General features: G+C 50.3%; 2 protein-coding genes across 2 annotated transcripts in view; one reads left to right on the top strand and one right to left on the bottom strand.

Annotated features, from left to right (window-relative positions):
* Positions 1–2,186, top strand: part of aven (apoptosis, caspase activation inhibitor) — a 13,219-nt gene extending 11,033 nt beyond the window's left edge. The window contains 9 exon segments of the mRNA XM_068753944.1: positions 1,177–1,217; positions 1,219–1,248; positions 1,389–1,412; positions 1,414–1,485; positions 1,572–1,610; positions 1,612–1,718; positions 1,720–1,883; positions 1,977–2,015; positions 2,018–2,186. Of these exon segments, the coding sequence (XP_068610045.1) occupies positions 1,177–1,217; positions 1,219–1,248; positions 1,389–1,412; positions 1,414–1,485; positions 1,572–1,610; positions 1,612–1,718; positions 1,720–1,883; positions 1,977–2,015; positions 2,018–2,097 (596 nt within the window). The 3' untranslated portion in view covers positions 2,098–2,186.
* A 151-nt stretch (positions 2,187–2,337) lies between these two features.
* The window catches only part of ryr3 (ryanodine receptor 3), a 44,974-nt gene continuing 23,004 nt past the window's right edge, over positions 2,338–24,307 (bottom strand). Inside the window, exons 42-106 of the mRNA XM_068753942.1 lie at positions 24,175–24,307; positions 23,618–23,721; positions 23,133–23,268; positions 22,646–22,829; positions 22,399–22,501; positions 22,188–22,308; positions 21,939–22,108; positions 21,623–21,843; positions 21,451–21,541; positions 21,223–21,363; positions 20,933–21,096; positions 20,774–20,852; positions 20,582–20,671; positions 20,236–20,379; positions 19,905–19,967; positions 19,728–19,803; positions 19,534–19,657; positions 19,339–19,454; positions 19,190–19,257; positions 18,982–19,103; positions 18,765–18,814; positions 18,621–18,681; positions 18,295–18,533; positions 18,074–18,155; positions 17,649–17,779; positions 17,441–17,559; positions 17,137–17,335; positions 16,844–16,938; positions 16,548–16,693; positions 16,373–16,460; positions 16,189–16,281; positions 15,874–16,041; positions 15,649–15,708; positions 15,427–15,561; positions 15,220–15,332; positions 14,112–14,208; positions 13,307–13,419; positions 13,106–13,157; positions 12,972–13,028; positions 12,726–12,825; positions 12,534–12,613; positions 12,353–12,429; positions 12,203–12,276; positions 11,749–11,763; positions 10,946–11,026; positions 10,726–10,814; positions 10,522–10,650; positions 10,308–10,412; positions 9,697–9,778; positions 8,318–9,597; positions 8,184–8,236; positions 7,375–7,537; positions 7,207–7,293; positions 6,804–7,004; positions 6,587–6,717; positions 6,422–6,464; positions 6,139–6,266; positions 5,872–5,932; positions 5,612–5,758; positions 5,213–5,347; positions 4,666–4,822; positions 4,489–4,553; positions 3,947–4,047; positions 3,805–3,856; positions 2,338–3,248 (exon numbers count right to left, since the gene is read on the bottom strand). Coding sequence (XP_068610043.1) covers positions 3,153–3,248; positions 3,805–3,856; positions 3,947–4,047; positions 4,489–4,553; positions 4,666–4,822; positions 5,213–5,347; positions 5,612–5,758; positions 5,872–5,932; positions 6,139–6,266; positions 6,422–6,464; positions 6,587–6,717; positions 6,804–7,004; positions 7,207–7,293; positions 7,375–7,537; positions 8,184–8,236; positions 8,318–9,597; positions 9,697–9,778; positions 10,308–10,412; positions 10,522–10,650; positions 10,726–10,814; positions 10,946–11,026; positions 11,749–11,763; positions 12,203–12,276; positions 12,353–12,429; positions 12,534–12,613; positions 12,726–12,825; positions 12,972–13,028; positions 13,106–13,157; positions 13,307–13,419; positions 14,112–14,208; positions 15,220–15,332; positions 15,427–15,561; positions 15,649–15,708; positions 15,874–16,041; positions 16,189–16,281; positions 16,373–16,460; positions 16,548–16,693; positions 16,844–16,938; positions 17,137–17,335; positions 17,441–17,559; positions 17,649–17,779; positions 18,074–18,155; positions 18,295–18,533; positions 18,621–18,681; positions 18,765–18,814; positions 18,982–19,103; positions 19,190–19,257; positions 19,339–19,454; positions 19,534–19,657; positions 19,728–19,803; positions 19,905–19,967; positions 20,236–20,379; positions 20,582–20,671; positions 20,774–20,852; positions 20,933–21,096; positions 21,223–21,363; positions 21,451–21,541; positions 21,623–21,843; positions 21,939–22,108; positions 22,188–22,308; positions 22,399–22,501; positions 22,646–22,829; positions 23,133–23,268; positions 23,618–23,721; positions 24,175–24,307 — 8,280 coding nt within the window. The 3' untranslated portion in view covers positions 2,338–3,152. The remainder of the gene's footprint in view (positions 3,249–3,804; positions 3,857–3,946; positions 4,048–4,488; positions 4,554–4,665; positions 4,823–5,212; positions 5,348–5,611; positions 5,759–5,871; positions 5,933–6,138; positions 6,267–6,421; positions 6,465–6,586; positions 6,718–6,803; positions 7,005–7,206; positions 7,294–7,374; positions 7,538–8,183; positions 8,237–8,317; positions 9,598–9,696; positions 9,779–10,307; positions 10,413–10,521; positions 10,651–10,725; positions 10,815–10,945; positions 11,027–11,748; positions 11,764–12,202; positions 12,277–12,352; positions 12,430–12,533; positions 12,614–12,725; positions 12,826–12,971; positions 13,029–13,105; positions 13,158–13,306; positions 13,420–14,111; positions 14,209–15,219; positions 15,333–15,426; positions 15,562–15,648; positions 15,709–15,873; positions 16,042–16,188; positions 16,282–16,372; positions 16,461–16,547; positions 16,694–16,843; positions 16,939–17,136; positions 17,336–17,440; positions 17,560–17,648; positions 17,780–18,073; positions 18,156–18,294; positions 18,534–18,620; positions 18,682–18,764; positions 18,815–18,981; positions 19,104–19,189; positions 19,258–19,338; positions 19,455–19,533; positions 19,658–19,727; positions 19,804–19,904; positions 19,968–20,235; positions 20,380–20,581; positions 20,672–20,773; positions 20,853–20,932; positions 21,097–21,222; positions 21,364–21,450; positions 21,542–21,622; positions 21,844–21,938; positions 22,109–22,187; positions 22,309–22,398; positions 22,502–22,645; positions 22,830–23,132; positions 23,269–23,617; positions 23,722–24,174) is intronic.

Here is a 24,307-nt window from a genome sequence, read left to right as displayed (position 1 = left end):
TGAAAAATAAGTGGAAAAATGTCAAAGGTCATCGGTGTCCTTGACGACACACCCAGAATGGAACAGGATTCGAGTCGTTTACTGTCCTCTTCGTTCTTTGTCGTATCTCCGGTCTCATCTCAAACGACGGTTTATGATCCGGATCTGGATCTGGATCCGAGCTGACGGTCTGGATTTTATTTGTGTGTGATATTGGGGGGGGGGGGGGGGTATAGAAAGCAAACTTCTTCTGAGCGCCTCTTGTTTAGCGGCCCACTGTGAGTCGGTCCTGCGTGTCTGTGAAGAAAGCTCCGTGTGATCGGGATTATTATCAAACAGGAAGCAGGTTTTCTATTCCAGATGCGTCTTCCGTGACCTTTATCCCAGAGCAATAATTGATTTCCTATTTTGAGCCGCTCAGATCGTCGGCCGATGATGTTTGATCTGCTGAAGATAACTGCGTTCTTAATTTCAGCTTCACATTCAGATAACGGCGCCCCGAGTGGCCCGACCTAAGGCCCCGCCCCTCAGCCGTCACGTAAAGCTGGCGTTCCCATCCCCGTCTCATCCCCCTGCCTCGCCGTCATTGTAACCTCCGTCATCCCTCTATTCATAAATCATCTTTCCTCTGCCTGTTTGACAGCGAGGGCTCGGCACGCAAGCGCTTGACCTCCGCCATCAAGGACAACCGCAGATGGCGGCGAGTGTCCCGCCCGAGGCCGCGGCGCGGGTAGTGCGGCGTGCAAGCGAGGATAGGAACAAAGCCAGAGCCGTGACTGGCTGTCAGGTCTCCTGCTGACCGTCCATCTGGGTCTGACACGGCCACCGCCGTCCGCTCCGTTCGGGAGCCCACACCTTCCAAAAGTCACGCCGTCGAGCATCGCTTTAATTAAAATGAACGCCAGCCCTCATCCCGGAGATGAATCCAAGCGATCCGATGGGAGACTTTCCCTGTTTTAGCTCAGTCCAGGAGTTCTGTCTGTCAGACGTGGAAACAGATTGCAGATCGGGCCTCGGCCGATGAATACACTTTACCTTCAAGGCTAACGGCTAATAGCTCAGACGTGAACCGGAAGCTATCGCATGTTAGCTGTGAAGCCCCCCCCCCCCCCCCCCCCCCCACGCGACCTGCAGCAACTAACGCTAACCTAGTTAGCAGCGGTTAAAGGTCAAACTCTGCTTCTGTGTCTTCCTCAGGGGATTCATTCACTCAATTCCGGTTTTCCGAAGAGAAGGAATGGGGAGGTGGACTCGTTTGCTACCGGTCAGGTAAATCTATATCGGACCCACTCTCAGCACCGGGCTTCGTTTGTTTAGGTGTCAAATGGTTTGATTGGTTGGTTTGAATTCTAGTGCAAAAAATAGAACTTTGTTCTGACTCCACGCCCCACTGGGGGGTTTTCCTCTAGATGTTTGACATGTTCCTGGATCTCCCCGGCCCTCGCAGAACTCCTCGAACAGACCCCCCTCCATCAGAGACTGGATCTGGAGCCTGAGCTGGTTCAGGTCGGGCTGCTGGACCTGCCCTTCACGGTTGCAGGTTTTTAATGTCGCTGCGGGCCAAGTCGTTTTTGACGGCCTTCTCATTTCAGGTGGCGACGCCGTCCGAGCTGCCCGCTGCGAGCCTCGCACCCTAAACGGGGGGTGTCCGGATCAGCCACGTTCACGCCTCCACCTGGAGCTTTAAAAGATCTCACCTCCAACGGGGAGGTCCCTACGGCGCCGGCGTCAGAATCCCGGGATCCCTCCCGGCTCTGCAGAGACTCTGCAGAGGATGCCAGTGGAGGAGGAGGAGGAGGATGAAGAGCTGGACCAGCTGCTCGGTTTGCAGGAGCCAATCTCGGGGGTTTCAGGAGACCAGTCTGTCAGGGTTACAGACGCGGAGAGCGTGGCTCTGGAGAAATGTGAGTCCATTCAGCGCGCCTGGGTTCTTTACAAAGGAAATATTGAGCTCAAAACTGAGTCGCTCTTTGTTTCTCCATTTGTTTAATCTTCAGCTTGTGAGGAAGTGAAGGAGAAGACGGAGGAGGTGAAAGACACAAAAACACGCCTGCTCCCGTGAGGAAGGAGGTGACGGAGGAGGACCTGGAGGACTGGCTGGACAGCATGATCTCCTGACATAAAAAAAAAAAAAAACTCAACATAACTTTATCCGGAGAGAAATGTTTCCATGTTTTATTTTTGCTGCTATACAAATTCCGGTCAAGTCGTCTGTTCTCCTTCCTTGTGGGGCTCGATGAATGTTTGGATGGAACAGAACGTCTGGAACATTTGTGTCAGGGTGTTCCCTCTGTGCTCCACCGGAACGCCACCGCCGGAGTGAACCGAGCCGCTGAAGAGACGGACGACAACCTTCGGTTTACTGCGTCGATTACTTTATTCATTTCATTCCCCCTTCCCCCCCCCCCTCATCAAAAGAGGCGGGGAAGTTTCTAAAACCTACAAATGGCCTTTTAAACTTTGCAGTTCACCATTTAGATGTCAATAAATTCCTAAAACCAAAGTGTGTTTTTCTTGTTGTTGGGACTCTGTGGAAAGAAGTGCAGGTGGGCAGGACACCGTAGCTTTTACAAACGAACACGGATGATCTAGATTTTATACAAACAAATGTTTTCCCACAAAACTGCCTGTATCTAACCCGGAAGTAGAACTCCTGGTCAGGAGGAACAAAAATGCGACTCTTCTGGGGTTTTTTTTTTTTTTTTTTGCATAGTTTCCCATAAGGCACGTCGGCTCTTGATAAAGTGAGTCGTCCCCGGTCCTGGAAGAACAACGGTCTGTCTCCGACGCATTTGGTTTAGCAGATTGAACTAGATGAATAGCAGCAGCGCGCGTCCGGTCACTGGTTCGGCCACAAGTAAAAGTGTGCGTGTTCAGACATTCAGGTGCCGCGCTACACGCAACACTTTTGTGCAACGGGTTGGGCTCGAGCAAGTGAAAAAAGGCAAATGTGATTCACAATCAGGAGGAGGATTTCCAATAAAAGAGGCGTCGCCTTAACAAGCCACGCCCATCCGTCCGATCATCGGCGGTCTTAAAATAAATCTTTCAATTAAGTTTCGTGTCTGAATTAAATGTTTTTCTCATTTTATGGACTTTGTTTTTTTGACACCATTGGCAGCAGAGAAAGTCCGATGAGAGTTCAGGTTAAAGACGCCGCCGCCCCCCCATCGCTAACCCAACTGGTCCTCGTATTGCTTCCGGAAGCAGTCTCCAGTAGGGAAGAAGTCCCAGCATCTCTCCTGGTACATCTTCCAAACGTAGGACTCCTGGAGAAGAAGGAGGAAAAATTCAGGGGTGTCAAATGACCGCGTTAATTGCGATTAATTAACTATCAGCTTCTAATGACATCACGTAATCTGCCCACATTACCCATAATCCCTGTCGACCGCTAAGACTTCAGTTAGGTGCACGTTTGGTTAGTAAAGGTAAATTAAACGGCAATAAGTAAATCTTGTCACTTCACGATAAACGATTCGCGTCTTTGTGTCCCGTAGGAAAATTCAGAGGTTAATGACGTTGATTTGTTTTTCCCAGCATGCAGCAGACTAATTACTTTCCCTCTGAAGAGGACGACGCACGTCAGATAAAAAACCTGAAGCTCAGCTGCACAACAAAAACAAGATAGTCCAAAAAAAGCGAAAGCCAACCCACGCATCGCTTCTTCCCGTTGCCGAGCTGCACTTACGCAACCAAAACAAGTGGGTTGAAATGTTGCACAAGTGAAACCTACTGAGGTTTTCTGTAACCTCGCTCTCCCGTTTTCAGCTCGATCGGATTTAAACGCATAAAATGCAGCGAGCTTGACGCTCCCGTCGCTCTCACCTGGCCCGTGTGTTCCGTCTCATCCTTGTTGATCAGGTACATCAGGAAGAACCTGCAGGCAGGGGGGGGGGGGGGGGGGGCACAAAGGAGGTCACCGGAAACCACTGGAAGAAAGTCCAAACTGTTCGGCTGCTGCACTCACAGGTAGTTAGCCAGGTTGTGCTCTTGTAAGGTGTGGGTCTCGAACCCGTGAGGCGTCCGGTCGAAGTAGTCGTTCCCGATTTCACAGATGAAGCATTTGGTCTGAAGAGAGAATGTAACTGCAGTTTAGTCCCGACCGATGGGAATAGGGGGCACATAGACCACTTCGACCAGTAAAACCAGTCTGAGATGATTCAAAGGGATTCAACTGATGGGCTCCAGAGTTCTCATGTAGAACCGTTAAAATGCGGAGAACACTTTCATTCCGATTCTTTCTGGACTACCAGTTAAAACTGGAAATATTTCCACAACCGTGCAACATGTTCGACGAGAAGATGGTTTTAATCAGAATTTAGCACTTGAACTGATCAAAATCATTGATTTGCTGTGATTTTTTTTTTATTCCACAAACTGCATCCAAACCAGAATTTGTATGAATTGACCCAAACGGGCCTGAAAACTTGTCTTTATTACCGGTTCTCTCCTGGTATGCAGTGCGAAACCTGACATGCTTCCTCCTCATACTTCAGAGAGGAGTCTCACCTCCATGTCCGACTTCACCTGCTCCTGCTGGTCCCTCAGCTCACCGAAGGCATCGATGATCAAACCTGAAGGAGCGCGATTAATAAATCTATAAGGCTATATGACGCGTTCGTCAATTTAGTCTCTCTAATAATCCGTCATCGTAAAAAAGTGCGAAGCTGTGGGGAGAGACGGCACCCTGAATGATGGCCAGCAGGATGACGATGACGAAGAAGAAGAAGGTGATGTCAAACAGGATGCGATAGAGCTCATAGGGGTCACCAGCTGGGTCCTCCAGCTCGTCTCCGATCCCGCCTCCAGCCCTCACGCCCACATACATGTGGAACAAATAGCACTGCCACGGGAAAAGACAAAGGAAACCGACTTCAGTCGGTTCGTGTTTTCAGAGCTGGAATAATTAAGCAGAGCATCAAAGGAAGAAGATATCTAAGGGTGGGAGCAAGAGAAAATGGAAATGGCCTTTTCATCCTTTGTTTCTGATTAAAAAAAAACCCTCATAAAGTCTAATAAAAAGCAGAAAAATGACGGCTCTCCGCAGTAAATAGTTTTCAAACTCCTCCAATTAAAAAGACCACAAAGCTCCCAATTGGAAAACGCTTTCAGGTGTCATCGCCTGCATTCATGCACGCCCCGATGAAGGCCGTTGGGCTTTAGTCGGTTTCAAAAGGAAGCCAATTTCAGCATTTCACAAATTGTGGCTAAATAAATAGACAGTCGGACGTACCGTCATCATGTCATCGCACTTCATGTCGGGCTCATCTTCGTCCTCGCTCTTGTTGTAGAACTTCCTGAAGAAGTTGAAGGCCACCACGGTGTAGAGATAGACGACCACAGCCAGCAGGCCCACAGTCAGCACGAGCTGGGAAGGAGAAATCATTCAAACACGGGACATGCTTGAGCTCTTTTATTCCCAGTGACGTTGCTGGAGCAGACGGTCTGAACCGTAGATGGGCTGTTTCCTGCCTGATTTGTTCAGATGAATGGATGTAAATGATGCCTTTTTATTTCTACCTACAGCCCTGATGAGGTTCCTCTTTATTTCATTCTGCTTCACACTAGAGGCCCATCCTTTAGTAATGACCTGATCTGTGCTCTGGCTCCCCCTGCTGGCTCACATATTAACCTGCTTGCCGTTGTGCGTGACAGAAGACAGAATCGTGCGGAGGGTCTTGATGCCCATGGCGATGTCCAGCAGATGGGCGGCAAAGAAGAAGTTGTTGAAATGTCCGAAAATGGACACGGTGGCGTACCAGACCAGGTACAGGAAGTTCTGCAGCGAGCGAGAGAGAGAGAGAACATTACTACAGAATAGAATATTAAAAGTCACAACTATAAATCTCTTTAGTTTCTGTGTTTGGTAAAGACGGTTAAATATGGACTCACGTTGTCAGTCAAAACAACGCCCAGTTTCCACACGTGGTACTTCGTGTCAATGGAGCTCAGCCTGTCGACGACGAAACACAATATATTAAGTCTACTTGGCATGTAAAGTATTAAAAACATCAATGCATGAGGATAATATGGCTATTCATTTAGTTTTCTATTTATAAAAAAACACCCCAGATTTTTTAAATTATTTTTTTTATCATCGTTCGTGTCCACGTCCGCTTTGGAGTGCGTCTATTCTTGAAACAAGGTTTAAGCTGTCACCAGGAGAGCAGGGAGGCCTCCTTCTCCACGGTCTCCACCGTGGGGTCAAAGTCCAGAGCGCTCTTATCCAGGCCTAAGAGCTCAGCGATGCGCTCGGCGCCGTACAGGTCGCCGTATTTGTTGATCACCTGCACATTAGAGAAATGGCAGGCGGGTCACTCTCATCCAAACAATGAGAGTAAAGTCTCATCTGTTCATAAAACTGCTTATTAAAATGTTCCACAGCCCCGCTCATAACACAAGTTCATCATTTCCTGTCCCAGTTAGAATACCGAAGACTTGCCTTGCGCTTGATAAACTTGTCCCAGTAGTTGCTCGGGAAAGATCTGAGACGGGTAAACAAGAAAATAATTGAGACTCAGTTGAAATATAGCAAATAGTCTGATACGGGGGAGGTTTTCCAGGACGGTGTCCAATGCTAATGCTAACTCCAAGGCCAGAAACTCACGGGGTGTTGATGACGAGTCGATCCCACTGTCCCTTGATGTCCTCGTCTGATGGCTGTTCAGTGATGTAAAGACCATCAAATTCAAGCTTCCTGGCAATCTCCTTCTCCCTTTTGAACACCACCAACGGAACCTAAATGTAAAATATGGGTAACTCGAATTGGCACATACACAGTGTCGTCATCTGCGTAGAAAACGCTCACAGATACGGGGGTTTACCTTCAGACAGTAATAGCCGAACAGACAGAGGAGCGAGATGACGGTGTGGAACACAGCCAGGAAGCGCAGGGCTGGTAACATGTATCCGGTGCTTTCCTGCAAGACAAACTCGTCCATGTCGAAGAGCGTGTTCTCATCGTCCTCTTCCTCCTCCCCCTCCCATGAGTCTCCCTCAGTGGCTTCGTCTCCTTCACCGGTGACCTGAGGAGCAGAGAATACGTTCTGAATATACACAAACTACATCCCAAAGAAGCAGCTTTCATTTCTCTGCTGCCGGCTATCAGATTCCAAGGACTGGAATCAATATCCTCCGAGTCTGAAGATGGCGGCGAATGATTTCAGGCCAGTGTAGACCAATGCGTTTTCACTTTTTTCCGACACCGTTTGTCATGATGTGGGTTACCTTGTAGAAGAGAAGGATGAAGTTGATGGCAAAACACACAAATAGAGCCAGGAAACGCAAGTTGTAGAAGTTCCGAGCCAGGTAGTTCTGAAAGCAAAGGGTGGACGGCTTATCCACACGATGGAGTGAGAGAAGAAATGATAAAGAAAAAGAAGGTTGAGTTCTCACCAGCGTCTTGTTCAGATAAACGTCCAGAATAGCGAAGATGCTGGACATGAAGGCAGGCGCCGCCTCCTTCGGCTGGCTCGACCTGGTCTTCGGCTTCTCCTCCACCACCGGCTCCTTGGCCTCTTCCTCCTTTGGCTTATCCTCCTTCTCCCGGTTCTCTGTGCTGAATTCAAAACCCTTTATTACCCCGGCCAAGGACGTTGCGTCTTTGCCAGCGTTTATCTGCTAGCAGCTACCACTACTACTACTACTAGTACTACTACTACTACTACTATACTTTTCAGGGGTCGCCACAGCAAACCAACGATCTCCACTTCACCCTGTCCTTTGCATCATACCCACTAACAGGAAACAGATCCAGTTGAAATCGGGGTAAATTATCACATCAAAACAATTTCGTTTTTGGACCCTTTCAATAATCTATCTCTGATTACCTCCACAAAGGAAGTTCTGTTTCTGTTGCCTTCACCAAGACGCTGTGGAATTAGTAGAGGACAAACTGATTTGTTGCGTCTTCCAAAGCTCTGGATCTATACATCCAGAAGAATCCGCCATTACTGAAAGTGATGCTTTTAGTGTTTAACTTCTAAACTAATAATGATATCAACGTGAATCCAACCTATAAAGGTTTGTTTTCATGGTTAAGGAATCTAAAAATAGAGATAAAACAAATGCAGGTCAATCATTTTTGGTGTAAATCACAATGTGGGAGACTGAGCTGCTTGGCGGAGGTCTGCGCTCCCCGAGTGTTTTTCTAGTTTGATTTTGTATCATGCTATTTCTTTTTCCTCCCGCTGAATTTGACTCACTCTGCTTTCTCCGGTTCACTCTCCAGGGTCTCCACGGGCTTGGCAGCAGCTTTCTGCAGGGGGGGGGGGCATTTTCATTACCCCACAGAATGTAAAAATCACACACAGGAAGTCACTGAAATTCGCCTGCAAACCTTCTTCTGATCCGTCGTGGTTGTCTCTCCGCTGAATTCGGAAACGTCGCCCAGGCCCGGCTCCACGTGTTTTCCGCCTTCCTTCTTGGGCGTCGTCAGCATCTCCAGCATCACGTCGAGCTCTGCCACGTCTCCGGCCGGCGCCAAAGCGACATCCAGGCTTCCCGATGACTCGGCGGCCTCCGCTTTCTCTGCTTCGATCGCATCGCCGTGGATTCCGAACTGGGTCGGGTCAGGCATGTTTCCGAGGATGTCCGTCACCTTCATGTTCTTGGCTCCCTCGACCAGGCCGCCGCCAAACATGAAGGACCAAATCACATGGAAGAACCCGAATACGAGGCTGTAGATGCCCTTGAAAAAGCCTGTGAAGAGCGTCCAGAAGAAGGAGAAGAATCCTCCGATCAGCTCCTTGATGCTCCGCTTCTTGATTCTCTTGAGCTGCATGCGCACATTTTTAATGGAGAACATTTGGCGGACACTGGGGACCATCTGCTTGAGTGAGCGACAGGCAGTGGTAAAGGCAGACTCCGGGGCGCCCTCTTCCTCTCCGGCCAGCTCGCCCAGGATGCTGTGGCCATCTTCCTCTTCCTCTTCCTCGGGCTGTTCGACCACGTCTGGCTCGGAGATCTGCGAGGCCAGCTGCATCTCAAAAATGGTGTCCTCGCAGAAATTGACGAACATCTCCATCTTCTCGCTCTCGCCACCCTCGTTGACCACATCGAAGATGAACTGCCGCTTGGACTCTTTGACCTGCGGCTTCTCCCACTGCTCGCGGCTCGATTCGCTGATCTCAAAGTAGATCCTCTCGATCCTCTTGGCGCTGCCCATGATCTCGATGCGGCCCAGGTAAGGCTCGAAGTAGCTCAGCACACTCGCCGCCAGGTCCAAGAAGGTGGCGAGTCGGCAGTCGTGCGGCATGTGCTCAGACAGGTTGGTCAGCAGCACCGCCACGTTGAAGCCGATGTCTTTGGCCGGCTCGTGGAATCGCTCCACGAACTCTTTGTAATTGAACATGTCGTTCTCGTCGGCCTCGGCGCAGGAAAGCAGGAACTCGATCTCGGATTGGTTGTACTGCTTCTGGCTCTCCATCGACTTCTGGAACTCCTTCTTTGAGATAATCCCTTTACACTCGGGATCATACTCCTTGAAGTTGTCAGACATGGTCAGGTCCTTCAGTTTCAAGAACATATCGAAGAACTTGAGGATCATCTCCACGTTGTTGGAGGACTCCACCAGGGTGTCAACCATCTGCTTTCCAATGGTTCCATTCACCACATTACCTACGCAGAGAGACATTCCAATTGTTCATTAAGGCAAACAGAATGTAAACATGGGCTACAACATGCTTGTGGCTTTGGTTGGGATCTTCAGGCTCTTACCCTCAAGCAGAGACAACAGCATGATGACCATGTCCTTCTGTAAATCCATCAGCTCCTTCAGCAGCTCGATCTGACTGGCGTCCTGCAAGAGTCACTTATCAATGAATGTACGAGATTTGATATGAAGACAGAGTACGTGTGTGTGAGGAAAGTATCAGGTGTGCTCTGTGATAGGAGAGTAGCGAGGATGAAGGGAAAGGTCTACAAGACAGTGGTGAGGACAGCCATGATGGACGGCTCAGAGACAGTGGCTCTGAGGAAAAGACAGGAGGCGGAGCTAGAAGTGGAGGAGATGAAGATGCTGAGGTTCTCCTTGGGAGTGACCAGGTTGGATAGGATTAGAAATGAGACAATAAGTGACGGTTAGACGTTTTGGAGACAAGGTCAGAGAGGACAGACTTTGATGGTTTGGACATGTCCAGAGGAGAGACGGGGACTATATCGGTAGAAGGGAGGACATGAGAGTGGCTGGTGTTGGGGAGGACGATGCAAAGGACAGGGTGAAGTGGAAGAGGTTGATTTGCTGTGGCGACCCCTCAAGGGACAAGCCAAAAGTGTAGTAGTAGTAGTAATAGTAGTAGTAGTAGTAGTAGTTACGTAGTAGCAGTTACCTGAGACAGCTTCATTTGCATGTTGGCGAAAACATGCAAGAAACCCACAACAGCGTCCCACAGTCTGCTGTGAGCTAAGCTCTGCTGGTTCCCGATACACGGCCCCTGAAGGAAGGAAACGATGAGCACGAACGGAAAGAAAAACAAGAAGAAGCATCTGATTAAAGCAAGTCGAGGATTAACAGCTGATTTCACAGTTTCCTTGGTTCCCTACCTGAATGTACTCAGTCAGCGAGTTGAATATCTGCTTGGCAACAGATAAGGCTTTGGAGAAGTTGAACTTCCCGGTCTCATCGATGACATCCTTCCCAGAGTAGTACCAGTAGAAGTCACTGATGGATTCCTAAAGACAATCAGCATTGAAGGGACAATGAAGGTGCTTTTTTTGGGGGGGGGCTGGTGTTTCTGCTCTACACACCTGCAGACGGAGCAGATAGTCCACAGTGCTGATAATGATGTTGACTGTGGTTGTGTTTCCAGTCTGGGTTCGAAGGAAGTTCTGGAAATCTAAGACGGGGAAATATTCTTCATTACCATCAGACTTCAAGCAACGTCGATTTGACTCAAACACGAGTCGTATTAAATCGTCGTCTGGTCCAATGGCAAAAATAGCCACGGCGATGCCGGGGGCGCCTCACCTCCGTTGTGGCCCTCGCACAGAAGTTGCAAAAACCGGAACAGATCTTTAGTGAACTCATCGTTCTGTAGTACTTTGGAGCCTTAGAGGAAAAGACACATCAGTGAATATCAAGAGGCCTGATCTTAAGAGAAAGTTCCCTCAGAAGCAAATCAATGAGGCAAGCAGGACAGGAATCATGTTCAAAACAACCCTGGAGTCCAGCTCCTTTAGATTGCAGGTTCAAAACTGAATCCAAAGTTCTTTCCTTTCTTTAAATGCTCTTACGCTTAAAAACACTGAAGCATTAGGACATTTCCAGAAGCTGGAACTGATAACTTTCACATGCGGGCCCGAGATCAGGCCCGACGAATGGCGTCGCCCGTTTCGTGAAGAAAGCAGCCGACAAAAGGTGGCGCTAGATTTCATTTTAAAGATGAAACACCATGTGAAAGTTTTAAAAATCTGTAGGGAAATCCAGCTTTGTGAAATAGGCCCCAAGTCCAAAGCGAGACAAAGCTTTGCTTAGGCTGCGGAGGAGTCCCACAAACCTTCGGTCAAAACCCATGAGAGGTGGCGTGGACAGCCTCCGAATGGCAGATGGGAGCATCAGCAGTGGAGGGTGTGGCGTTAGTAAATGCTACGAGGGAGGGGGAATGGAACACGTAACGCACAGACGGACAGGCATCTGTCCCACAGCCGGCATGCACTGCGTCCCTCGAGACACATCTCGGGGAAGAAATAAAAGCGGACGGAGTCTGAACTGAGTGAGACATTCAGGGCGGAAGCGTAGCCATAGCAGGGTGATCTGGATTGGCTATTTACCCCGCTGAGTGTGGACTGCCAACCAATGACAGGAAGGCGTCAAACGATACACGAAGACAGAAGCAAAAGGAGAAGACATTGAGTTACAGTTCCAAGAGATATGAAGGTATCCGCTACGAGTGGGAAGAACCGGCATGCCGTTTTAAATTAACCGTTTTCGGGGGACCGGGGGGGGGGGGGTCGCATCGAACGCGATGAAAGTAGGCGGTGATTTGTTAAAACACAGAAGTTCAGCAGAGGACTGGATGATGAAAGGACGGACATAGAAGTGTCAAGTGAAGCGGGAGACAAGAGGTTTTAATGGTGGATCATGTCTACTAGGGCAAGCAAATCAACCTTCTAACTGCCCCCCCCCCCCCGACCGAAGAGCCGAGGCTTTGGGTGGGTAAATCTACAACCTGCTTTGTTCTAACCCCATAAGAAGACAAACAAAGAGAAACCCAATCACACTTACCTGAGCCCTCCTCTGTCGCCATGCCGAGCCCTTCCGCTTTGTTCTGCCTCTCAAATGCATTCAAGTCCAGGACGCTAGGGAACGACACTCAAAAAGTCATACGTAAGCATTCACGGCTCCTCCTGGCCGTGTGGATGACGCGACGAGTACCTGCAAGACTGCATCAGTCCCGAGAGACTCTTGAAGAAGCCGGCGTCTCGTTTCTCTTTCAGGTAATCGAGCATTTTCTAAAAGGAGAGAGAGAAGAAATGGCGTAAAACATCCGAAGAGCAGGGCGCTGAACTTGAGTCCACAGAGGTGGACGAACAAAGAGCTGAGCCGGTGAGCCGACCTGCTGAACTTGCACATTGCCACCATTTAAGATGGAGATCCCCAGCTTGAGGGTGCAGGTCACCATGGGACCCAGACGGCCTGACGGGACAGCAGCGATGCAGCGACAAGTTCGGATTTAGCGTTTCCATTTCATGTCAAAAACCGAACCGTGAATTTGTGGAAGCGTGAGACACGAGCCGCTCGCCGTTACCTTTGCTGGCGCTGATCATCTGCAGCACCATCTCCGCCGCGCCGCGGGCGTGCAGCCTCGCCTGCTGATACAGGATCTTCTGCTTCTCCATCTCCTTTTCCTGAGACGTGAGCGACACCCAAACGCACCGTCAACATGCATCAACATCCTGCAGAGTTCTTTGGTCAGACATAAACTGAGATTAAAATATAAATAAAGTACAATACAGCATTATTACTTTTTGAGATGGAAAGGATTATGGCGTACCTCGAAGGTTTTTTCTTTCCCTTCCTCCTCTTCTTCCTCTTCGTCCTCTGCACAGCTCTGGAGACAAAGACGGCTTTATTAACGCGGGCCTCATTATTGCAGAGCTTATGAAACTTTAATTTTAAGAGCATTACCTTCGCCATCATGTCTGCATACGCAATATATAAAGGATCTTCTTCCAAGTGACTGAAAGGAGCGAAGTCAAGCCACAATCAGCTCAAATTACGCAATCCCAACTAATCCCCGATCACGTCCTCACAGGATCTCTTGATTTAATGATTTAAACATCTGAACTCCTGAAGAAGTGACGCATGCGCCCCTCTCAGCCCCCTCACCTCCTCTCCGTCAGAGCGTTGTGGCTGAAGTGCAGAATGAGTTGGTGGAGAGGGTCCGGTTGGCTCTCAGCCACCTCCTCTTCCTCCTCCTCCACAATCTTCATCTGGGTTTTCTTTGCAAAGGCCACAAGTGCGAGGGGTTAGTCTTAGTCCGACACAAGAAGTCATTTCAGCTCCGTTACTGGCATGCAGATGAGTTTTTGCGTCACATCCCGGTGATTGATGGGGAGAAAGACGAGACGAAGCGCGTGGGAACCAGATTCTAATCGCATGCGTGTTAGAAACAAACAGAGGCGAGCGGTAAGCCATCGGAGGATGTGACAGCGAGCATGATGCGTGATCCTGACTGCACAGGAGGGAGTTTTCGCGAATCCAAACTGAATAAAAAAATGATGAGAGGCTTTTCTAGCGTCTCGTTGACGTTGACTGCGATGCCACCGCCACACTCACCCTTACAGAGCACAGCAAAAAGACAACTGATGGGTTGGATCCAGATCGGAGCTAGCGCCTCCCGCAGGGAGGCCCTCCTTACCGCTGCCGTCAGAAAGGCATAGAGCTGTGGGCGCCGGCGCCGGCCCTGTGCCTCCTGAGTTAGGGTTAGGGTTGAATCTCTCCTTGAAGGTTTTTGCACGCCGACAGCAGGAGTGGGGGGCCCTGGTCGCTTTGGTTAAGGTCCCCACCCGGGCACGCTCCTCCCAAGGCTCGACGGGTGCTGAGCTAAAGAAGCATTCGGCAGACCGGACCGGCAGAGGGGTGCCAATGCAGGGCTCGAGGGGCAAGGGGGCAAGGCGGGCCTAGTACTTACTGCCAGATCCTGCACTAGCTTCTCCTCAAAGGAGTACTCCACTGCCTCTATCCAAAGTCTCTGATAGGCTGGGATGAAGAAGTTGATAGCGCGATGCCTGGGGAGGAGGGAGGAATGGAGGGGAGCAGGGAGGGAGGGAGGGCACAGTGGCATTAGGGTGGGTTCTGGTGAGACAGGAAGGAGTGATGCAAGGGCAGGAAGGGGTTACAGGAAGGGCATTTCAGGCAGGGTGGTGATTGGTCAATGTGGTCCCACTGGCTCTTCTGACTGGTCACATTTGGCCTCTAAATTGGTAGTGGAACAATTTATTTATTATTTATTTGTCTATTTAAACCTTCACTTCTTACAATAGTGTTAAATATTGTGCTGAACAAAGACACACAAATAAATGTTAAAATAATAACCTAATAATAGTAGAAACATGGAATAACCAGCAGCCAATGAGCCAAAGCCAAAATCATATCCAATGAATTTATTCCTCTTTCTTCTTCTGCCCTTTCTTCATTCCTTCCTTTGATGGGGGGGGGGGCACCTGAAATGAGACAAATGCCCGCCGCTCGCTCGGCATTCACACTTTCCAAATAAGTTATTTCAGTTAATTCTTTGGACTCCTTCTAGCTGACCAATCAGAATCAACAGTGCAGAAAACAATCGGTTGCTCGGCAGCGATTGGTCCACGACCTGGTGGAGGATGAAAGAGGCGTGGTGGGGCGGGGGGGGTCGTACAAATGGAGCATTGGCCGTGTCGTTTCACTTTACCGTCAGCAGGGAGAACAGGCGGTCAAAGCTGGACGCTCTGAACGCCGTCTCCAACCAAACCTCCCGATAGCCATTCAGGAAGTAATTATTATTTCTGTATCTGAGGGAGGACGAGGAAGCGTTGCGCAAGGAAACGACACAGAGGAGAGAATGTCATTAGGGAGGCGAAGAAGGGACACACATCCAGAAATACAAAGCGCCCCCCCCCCCCCCGTGGCTGATTGGTGATTGTTAAATATGGTTAGGTTGAGACCGAGCAAATATATATCAATGAAACTACAATAGTTCATGTCAATATTTAATTATTGACATTCTCAAATCGGTGCCACAGGTGTGGCCCGAGGCTCACCTGGGCAGGTTGTAGAGCGGCGCCATGCGGAAGCACGCCACCACGGCACGCTTGCGTTGCTTGGACAGCAGCTTGTGCCACACGCACTTCTTATTCCTGAGCGGCTGCTCCACCTGAGCGACGAGGAAGTGACAAACACAAAGGGGCGTGGTCAAACGATCACTCCTCGGGTGAACGACGGCGGCGCGTACGGCTCATCGCGTCTACCTGCTCCAGGTGGAAGACCGCGGCGGAGATGCTCTGAACTCGGCCCACCGTGCGGTCCGCGTTCACGTGCTCCTCGCTCCTCACCACCACGTCGCTGTAGAGGTTCAGCTGCCACTGGACCGCCGGGTCGCCTGACTGCAGATCAGGGGATAAACGGCGCGCGTCACAATAAACAGCGGCGCTGCATCAGCGGCGCCTGAACCGCCCGGCGTGTCGCCTGACCTTATCCTGAAGGTGGAGGTTCTGACGCAGGTACTCCTTCACCTCATCGTCTGTGTCTTTCTGTGGGGGGAGAGAAGAAGCGTCTCCTTAATACACTATAATTCTTCCTCAAATCAATCATCGCCTCCTCCTAAGTCAGCTCAGGGGTGGCGTCGCCGGCGCCACTCCGATATTGGAAGATTGAAGACTTCCCAGAAGCCTCCGGTTCCGTCTCCGGCAGCTCACCAGGCTGTAGCGGATCTTGGCGAGGGAGATGAGCTCCTGGTCTCCCGGGGTGCACAAGTTGAGGCCAATGGGCAGCAGCTTCTTCAGTGCGGCTACAATCAGAGAGGTCTGGATGGAGTAGTACTCGCCTCTGCGCCGCTTGTGCTTCCTCTCCTGGTCGCCTCCCGACTGCGGAGAGAACGCCGTTTACTCTTACATCACACGGGAGCTCTGTGCAGATCGAAGGAACTATATCCAATTTATTATCAGCCCTTTCCCACACCTGAAGGTTGAAACACGAGGTTCAGAACGGCTTCTACGCAACAACTTCATTACCTTCGACATCTTCGTCCTGGCCTCTCCGGTCAGGAAGCCCAAATTGTTGATCTCATTCTGAACCACAAAGTTTTGCTCCTCACGCTTAAAGTTCTGGATCCAGAGGACGAAGCAAAAAAAACGAATGAGCGAAAGCATCCAGAAGATCAGACCTCACTTTCGGGACCGAAGCGGTGAGACTTACGTGGGATTTGCACCAGAGGATGAAGATCTCAGCCACCATCCTGAAGAGCTCAGTGGAGTCTGCGTCCGGCTCCTTCAGCCACCTGGACCTGGGACGGACGACGGCGCGAGCCAGTGACACTTTAAAACGTGCGTATTACGTACGACGGAAAGTACAAACAACTCTTTCTTCGTACCTGTTGTTGTCCACGTAGCGGATGAGCATGGGGTAGAAGGCGTAGAGGTCTCTGCAAAGCACGGAGAACTCATCCAGGATGAGCAGCTCGGCCTCCTGGGTGTCGCCTTTACTGTCCGCCTTCAGCTGCTCCTCTTCGGCCACGACCTGCATTCGCAAAAACGCAACTCACCGATCAATACACGAAACAGCAGATGCCTCCTCTCAGCAGGTCAGAGGGCTCTGATGTTTTTAGCAGCAGCTACACACCTACGTCCACCCCGAGCAGTAACGGATGGAGACTATTTCAGCTCTTACCTTCACCGTCTTCTTCTTCAGTTTGTCCAGCGTGGGCAAGAAGTGGCTTCTCAGCAGGTCTGCTCCAGCCTTGCAGATGATTGGCTGAGAGTAGACTGCAGAAAGAGGCAAACATATACAAGGATGCATATCTGTGCATGCGTCGTTGAAAATCCAAATGGCATTATGAATGCATGGCCTCCGTCCCCGGAGACGATTGGCTCTTTATTAGCACGTTTAAGATCATTGAATTTGAGTGAGTCATTGTTTTTAAAGGAAAAGAGGGATGAACGGGATCTGAATCTCCACCTCACCTGCGATCCTCTTCATCCAGGGCGCTTCGTCGATGCCGAGGTTGTTGTTGAGGATCCTGAGGATGTTTCCCAGGATGATGCTGAGGTGTTCAGACGTCACCATGGTGCAGCACTGGGCGCCCGGGGGCGAGTTCTCCGGACCTTTCTCCCACCAGTAGGACAGATAGTTGCACAGCATCGGGAGGATCACCTCAATGACCTGAAGGAGGAGAAAAACCTGCAATGTCAAGACGACTGAGGAGGCTCCTACCTCGATGGGCGCAACCCAAACAAGCCCGCAGGGGTATCCCCGGAGGCCTCGGACCTGCGGCATGTCGCTGTAGCGGGCGCCGGAGCCCGAGACGTCGTGGACGTCTTTCAGCAGCCTGTCGAGACGAGGCATCTCCGGACACATCTCCTCCACTGTGTCGGGCATGCTGAGGACTGGGAAATCAAATTTAAATGATCTTCAGTGGGCATTAAATCCATCGGAACACGGTCCAAGTGAAAAGCGGGATCAAGGGGACGCTCACTGGCTCTTTCTCTGGGAGTCTTGGTGTTGAAGACAGACAGAGGGTTGTGGGCATTCAGGTCCGGCTCCAGGAACGCCACGGGCATGGCGGCCACCAGCGTCGCCAGGCTCTCCCCCAGAGCTGGAAGATGCCTAAAGACCGTTGTCAAATACATCCACGGGAAATACTAAGCACATTTGCTGCTTTGAATAAAATCGAGGTCCTAAACGCGTTGCGTCACCGATCGGAAGGCTTAGCAGCGAGTGCTAACCAGCAGCGACAACCATAACGGGCTTTATGAATCGCCATTTCACAGCTCCTTGTCAGAACCACCGCGAACAGGCAGCACAGATTCGTGAACTTAACGATCCAGTGTTACGGTTCCGCTCAAGCGTGGAACCAAAAAGCCATTTTACAACCCAGCTGCTCGGCCTGAGCCAAATTACCGCTCCACAAAGACGTTCTTTCCGGTTCCCAGAGAGTAGAAGCAGGTTAAGATCCTGTAGCAGGAAAGCTGCACGTCGTTCACTGAAAAACAGAAACACCGATCAGGCTACCTTTAATCCCCGAGACCGACAGGTTTAAAGTGTCTGCGTGGCCGTCATGTGGAACTGTTGGATTTCTCTTTGGGTCTGCGCACTTGATCTCGTGTTATTTTGCCACTCACACAACAGATCCACCCCAAACTCGTGCGTCTCGATGTGCTCAAACAGCGCGGTGAGGATCGGCAGCAGGGCGGCCGTCACGTAGTTGATGCTCTGGCTGACGCTCTTCATCTGGGCGCGGGACTGCATGAACTTCCCCAGCTTGAGCATCTCCAGCAGCTTCTCTAAGTCCTCCGACGCGTTATCAAAGAAGGTCCGAATCCCAGCTTTCACCAGCTCTGAGCCGGACTTCATGACCGTCCTGAGACAACGGGAAGGGACACGAAGGCTGAGACGCGACTCCCCGCTCGACGGACGCGCATGTTGACGACAACGGGCGCTTTTTTACCTGGTGTCCAGCGAGTGGGTGAGGATGTGCAGACAGCTCACCATCATTGCAGAGTCACTTCCTGGAAGAGAAGGATGTCGTGCATAACGTGGAGAGAGAGATCAAAGAGGCCGACGTCCATGCAGACGGCAACGCAAACCTTACCAAAGAGAGAAATCCTGTGTCTGACAAGAGCTGCCAGCTTACAGAACAGGCTGGAAAAGAAAGAGAGTAAGAACAGAGAGAAGAAAGAAAGAAAGGCAAGGAAATAATAAAACATCTGATGGAAATATTTTTAAAAAAGGGAACTGTGCACGCTCTCTGGAGACGCAGAGATAAAGCTCAAAGCCAACAATGGAGATGCTGAGTGTTCAGGCGGTACCTGGTCACCATCTCCTTCTCTTTGTTGGAGGCGCAGCCGCAGCTGCTCAGGTTCTTGCTGGGCGTAGACAGGAAGTAAAGGCAGTGGTTCTTAAAAGACTGATCTATCAGAGGAAGCAGCACCTGCAGAGAGAAAACGCAGCGGTGACACCAAAGCCTCAACAAGGCATGCAAGCAAAGGATATGGACGTCTGAATGGACTCCTGGACCTTGGCAAAGAATTTGATTTCATGGTCGTGAGGAGATTTGTCCGTCTTCCCGCTGGTGGCCATCGCCTCTGGAATGGCAGCAACAAAAATGCTACGTTAAAGTCGGAGTCGTGGAAGAGTTCCCAATGAATTGAAACCCTCAGACCCACCGAGGTGAGCGATGAACTCCTGGGCGGAGTCGATGTACTTCAGCATCCTTCTCAGGAACTTGTAGGCGAAGCGTTTCTCCATGGAGGACGAGTCCTGCTCCATGTCCTTCAGTCCTCTGTGAAAGACTCCTCGCGTCACGTTGGCGAATTCAAAGTCTCTATTTTTTTAAACCTGGGGAGTGTGAGGACGTCAACCTTGTGACGACGTAGCCGCTGATCTGCAGGAACTTGAAGAGTTCCTGGGCCTTCTCCCGGTCTCTGTGCTTCTCCTTAGCCGTCAGGGTGTCGTAGGGAACCAGCAGTGGGTGGGTCCCTCCTCCTGATCAGCCCGATGAAATCATTTCAAACACATTCCAGACAGAATCAGTCAAAGAACTAGACTAGCCTACCTTTGCTAACGAGCTCCGCCCTCTTTTTCTTGGCCCAGATGTTGTGGTAATTCTCTGCCACCACCTCCACCATACCCTGCACAGGCGGCAAAAGGGCACATGTCAAAAACTCTTCCCTTTCACATATGAAGAAATGATTCCAGCTATTTTTTATGATAAAGAGCCGGGTGAGCAAACCTGTAGCTCTCTTGACAGTGTGACATTGTGCAATTCCACCGGAGTGGGACTGAATCCATTTGCCTGCAAAGTCAGGAAGAGGCAATAAAAACACAGAACTGTGTGTGAATCGTGAAAACAAAAAACGCATTATTCCACACAGCCCCCCCCCCCCCCCCCTTCACGCTGCTCTGGCCTAAAACCATTTAATATCTGACAGCGCACCGATGGGATTTGATTAATATCCAAACCCAAAGCTTTAGCATTTGTGCTCACTTTGCGGTTCTCAATGCGACTTCTAACTAAAGGTTTAGAGACTATCGAAAACATGCGTCAGGATGGTTTTTTTTGCCTGAGAGTCAGAGATCCTTTTCGGTTTCTCGCTCTCTCGTTGCTGGGACGCGGCTTCTCCCTCCTTGGTCCTCTCAATGTTCCAGCCCATCGCCAGCATGCTCTTCAGCGACTCCTTCACTGGCCAGCGGTACGTTTCTCTCTCCTGCATAGGAAACCAAACGCACAGGAAACTTGATGCAGGACTAAGCCAGCAGACGCTGAGGTTGCACACAGAGAGAATCTGGGAATTAAAGTAACTTTCGAAAGCATGCCCTGTTACAGTTTTGCGCTAAATAACAGTTTGGTGAATCGCACGGAAAAAAAAAACTCTGACCGTAAAGTAAAAGTGCATATTTTCCATGTACCTTCTCGGTCAGTGCTTTAAAGGGCTTCAGCAGCGGATGGGATTTGGCCCGTTCATCCACGCCGTCGCCATGTTTCCAGCCTGCTGACATCTGCAACAACAACAACATCGTATTTTTAGGCCCCGCCTTCCATGTGCAGCTATTTTATGTTCTCTTTAAACACCGTAAGGACACGCACACACTATGACCAACCTTCTCTGACGACCACTTGTCATGGGAATGCTCAGCGTGCTTGTTGGCAACGTATTCAAGTTTTTCAGGAAGGGAGATACTAGAAAGTGAAGTAAAAGCTTCCATTTGAATACAAACACCCGAGAAAAAAAAAACCACACAATCAGATTTCCCACTCACTTGGCAGTGTTGATGGGTTTTGGATCGAAGTTGCCATGTGCGTCCACGGACAAGTGTTTGTCCGGGGTCGTCCCGAGAGTGGCGTCCACAAAGTCGGGAGGCAGAGCGCCGGCGATGGCGCACAGGCACGACGTGGCCATTTTGAAAAGCTCAGCGTCGTACTTCTGAAGGAGAGACAGACACAGCAAGAAAACACAAAGGGGTAATACAACTTCCCGTGCTGATGAACGTCTTGGTACGTGCGTTTACTCCAGCCTCCTCTTACTGGATATCTTTTACGATGGTTTTACCTTGTGAGAAAGGGAGTCAAATGTCCCCCAGAAGAGTTTCTTGGTGAGGAGGAGCTCCTCCTCCGAGGCCGTTCCGAAGCTTCCCATGCCAGAGGGCAGGCAGTAGTACTTCCAGTTCTGCTCGTAGTGGTTGGTCAGAAGCTAGGGACCAGAAACACAGGTAGATATTCACAGATCAACCAGAAGAGGGGGCCAAAAAAAAGGAGGGGTTAGGAGGCGGAGTCTCACCCTCAGAGGTATCATGCAGTACTCGGTAAGCATCGGAACGTCGAACACCAACCTCCGGAGCAGCTGCTGCATCATGGAAGGACGCAGATGTCTGAAATCATAGAAAGAGCTTTAGATTATTCAACGCTTGAATAGAAATTGAGATTATGTCCGCAGAAATCTCGAGACGCACTTGCAGATGGCGAGCAGACACTCCTCAATGGCGTCCCTCTGGGCCTTGGTGAGCGAGCGTCCTTTGGACAGCCGGTAGACGGTCTGCAGCGTGGAATCGATCAGGTGGGCGTAGTGTTCCGTACCGGCAAACAGCGCGGCGCAGCGGGTCAGCAGAGGCAGCAGGGCCGAGCCGATGTACCTGTTCATGGCCAACGCCGTCTCCGTGGTGCTCAGCGCCTCCTGCGGGGGGGGGGGGGGCAGAGACCAACACACACATGAAGCGAGGTGTTGATCCGACAGCATGAATGACTTGATCCCGTTTTTAGTCCCCTCACCGTGTCCAGACATGCTGAGGCTTGGAGGTCGGGCAGGAAGCCGACCTCCAGCATGTGGAGCAGGAAGGTCTGGTCCTCGATGCCATAAACGCGCTCCAGGAAGAGCACCATGGGGGCCTTGTGGTCCGGGCAGAAGCAGGCTGACATATCAGGCTCCGTCACCGAGCCGTCTGGAGGGTGCCATGTATCCGGTTAACACACGCTACTTACACAGATTTGTATTTTACTATATACTCGTTGTAGTATGACCTTTGTTAACCACAGGGGCTCTGAGGGGGATGCTGATGATGCCCACCAGGTCTGTCGTGGGAACCAGCGACTGCAAGATGGCCCGGATACGCAGCGCCTCGCCTTTACCCGCTTTGATAAGCTGCAAGAGACAGGAAGTGCCGGTTTGGAACAACGATGGCTGCAAAATGAAATTCTATCGCTCAGCTCATGATGGTGCGGTCAGCCTCACGTGCATCTCCGGAGCGCAGCGTCCCAGCAGGTCGATAAGAGCGGAGTAAAACGACATGATGGCGTTGCCCATGTGAATCACTTCTCCTTCCTCCTCGCCGGACCTTAAACACAAGCACTGCTCGGAACAGAGAGTCTTGTCCTGCTTTCTAGCTATTAAGCATCTCGTGGCGACCTTAAAAGCTCATTCATGGCCTTTTCAAATCAGACTGAAGCTAAATAATGCGAGAAACGTGGAGGATTTCTACCCCGTGCTGACTCCTTCGGGGATCTGGGGCAGGTCCAGGGCGGGATCCTCTGAGATTTTGATGGCTTCTTTCATAGCAGCCAGCAGACCCTGACCTCCCTCTCCTCTCAGGGCGGGGCCGAAACACTCCGGACGTCTGATGAGAAGCTTCACCACCACGTTGGCGTTTTCCTCCACACTCTCACCTGGTATACAAACAATGTGGATGGATATTTATGTATACTTATTTATCCTGGAGTCCCACTTGTTGCCTTCCCTCCAGATCCCTAAAATATCCCGATTCATATTTCTAAAAATTTATTTTAACTTGTGGTTTTCCCACGTTGCTGGCGGCAGCTCAGACGACAGAGAGAGAGAAGAAGAAGAAGAAGAAGAAGAAGAAGAAGAAGAGCAAAGTTACTAAAGTCAGAGAGAAAATCACAGGCGCCGTTAAAATAAGAACTACCAGCCGGATTTCCTGCGCGAGCTCAGCATTGAAGTCTACACACCGTTGCAGAAGACGGCGAACCTCAGGAAGGACAGGTAACGTTCCCCCTCTATGGGATTCCAGCCGAGGTCTGGGTAACCCTTAGCAACCAGCATGGCGCAACTCTGAAGACCACAACCTGCCAGGTACATCACCACCTTCCCACACAGAGGCAGAGAGAGGATGTTATACTTACGTAGATCCATAAACCTAACTTCCTACACTTCCTTCTGCTTAACTACCTGAAGTTAAGATAAGACCCTGTTTAACTACCTGAAGTTAAGATAACACCTTGTGTGTTTTTAAATGTTTCACTAGTCACGTCTATACAAAAGTATCTGCAGCTTTTATCGATGCATTTCTTTTTTGATTTCTTTGCGGTTCAAATTCACAATTCTGCATCTGTCCGAGCAACAATAGTTTGAGGTCACAACGAACAGAATTCATATGTGATGTGGAATCCCGCTGCTTTTTCGACTATGATGGGATGCAGTCGCCGTGGCAAACCTTCTCCAGATCCGGCTCCACCAGGGCCAGAGCCAGGCCGTTGTTATCCATCACCGAGGAGGCCGCGACATCGAGGGGAGTCGAGCCGCGCATGGCTTCAGATGCTGCACGCGCACACACACACACACACACGTGCACACAGCGTATTACTTCTCTGCTTAACAACATAATAATACTCCCATCTTCTATGCTGACTGATGATGATGATGATGATGAAGGCAGTCCTACATTTAGGAGTAGAGGACTTCCACCGAATTGCAGAACCTTGATTTGTCATGTTTATATATATGGAATATTGTGATGGATCCTAATTCTGACTCACAGAATACTCCGTACAATCTGTTGCGGCCGTTGGGCCTTTTGCATCCCTTCGGAAATGCGACGTGTTCAGTCTCATCCCCATATTTGTAAAATATCTCGGCCTAAACTTCGGCTTCTCCTTCTCGCCCTTATCCTAAACCTCTTTTCTCTCCTCTGCCGAATATACTCTGCAATAACTGTGACACAAAGCATTCATCAGTGCGTGAAAAGGACAGATCTGCCCTCCCCGTCCTCACCCAGCCCGACACTGCTGTTCTCCAGCAGGTAACTCAGGTGGTCGAACATGGCTTTCTGGTTCTGGCGGCTGATGCGGCAGAAGTAGCACAAGAAACGGCAGCAGCTGGCCACCATCTTGGGGAAGGCGATCTC

This window comes from Brachionichthys hirsutus, chromosome 20 (genome assembly GCF_040956055.1).
Source record: "Brachionichthys hirsutus isolate HB-005 chromosome 20, CSIRO-AGI_Bhir_v1, whole genome shotgun sequence".
Taxonomy (NCBI): domain Eukaryota; kingdom Metazoa; phylum Chordata; class Actinopteri; order Lophiiformes; family Brachionichthyidae; genus Brachionichthys; species Brachionichthys hirsutus.
Note: the sequence above shows the minus strand (reverse complement) of the source record. Positions and strands in the feature narration are given on the sequence as shown.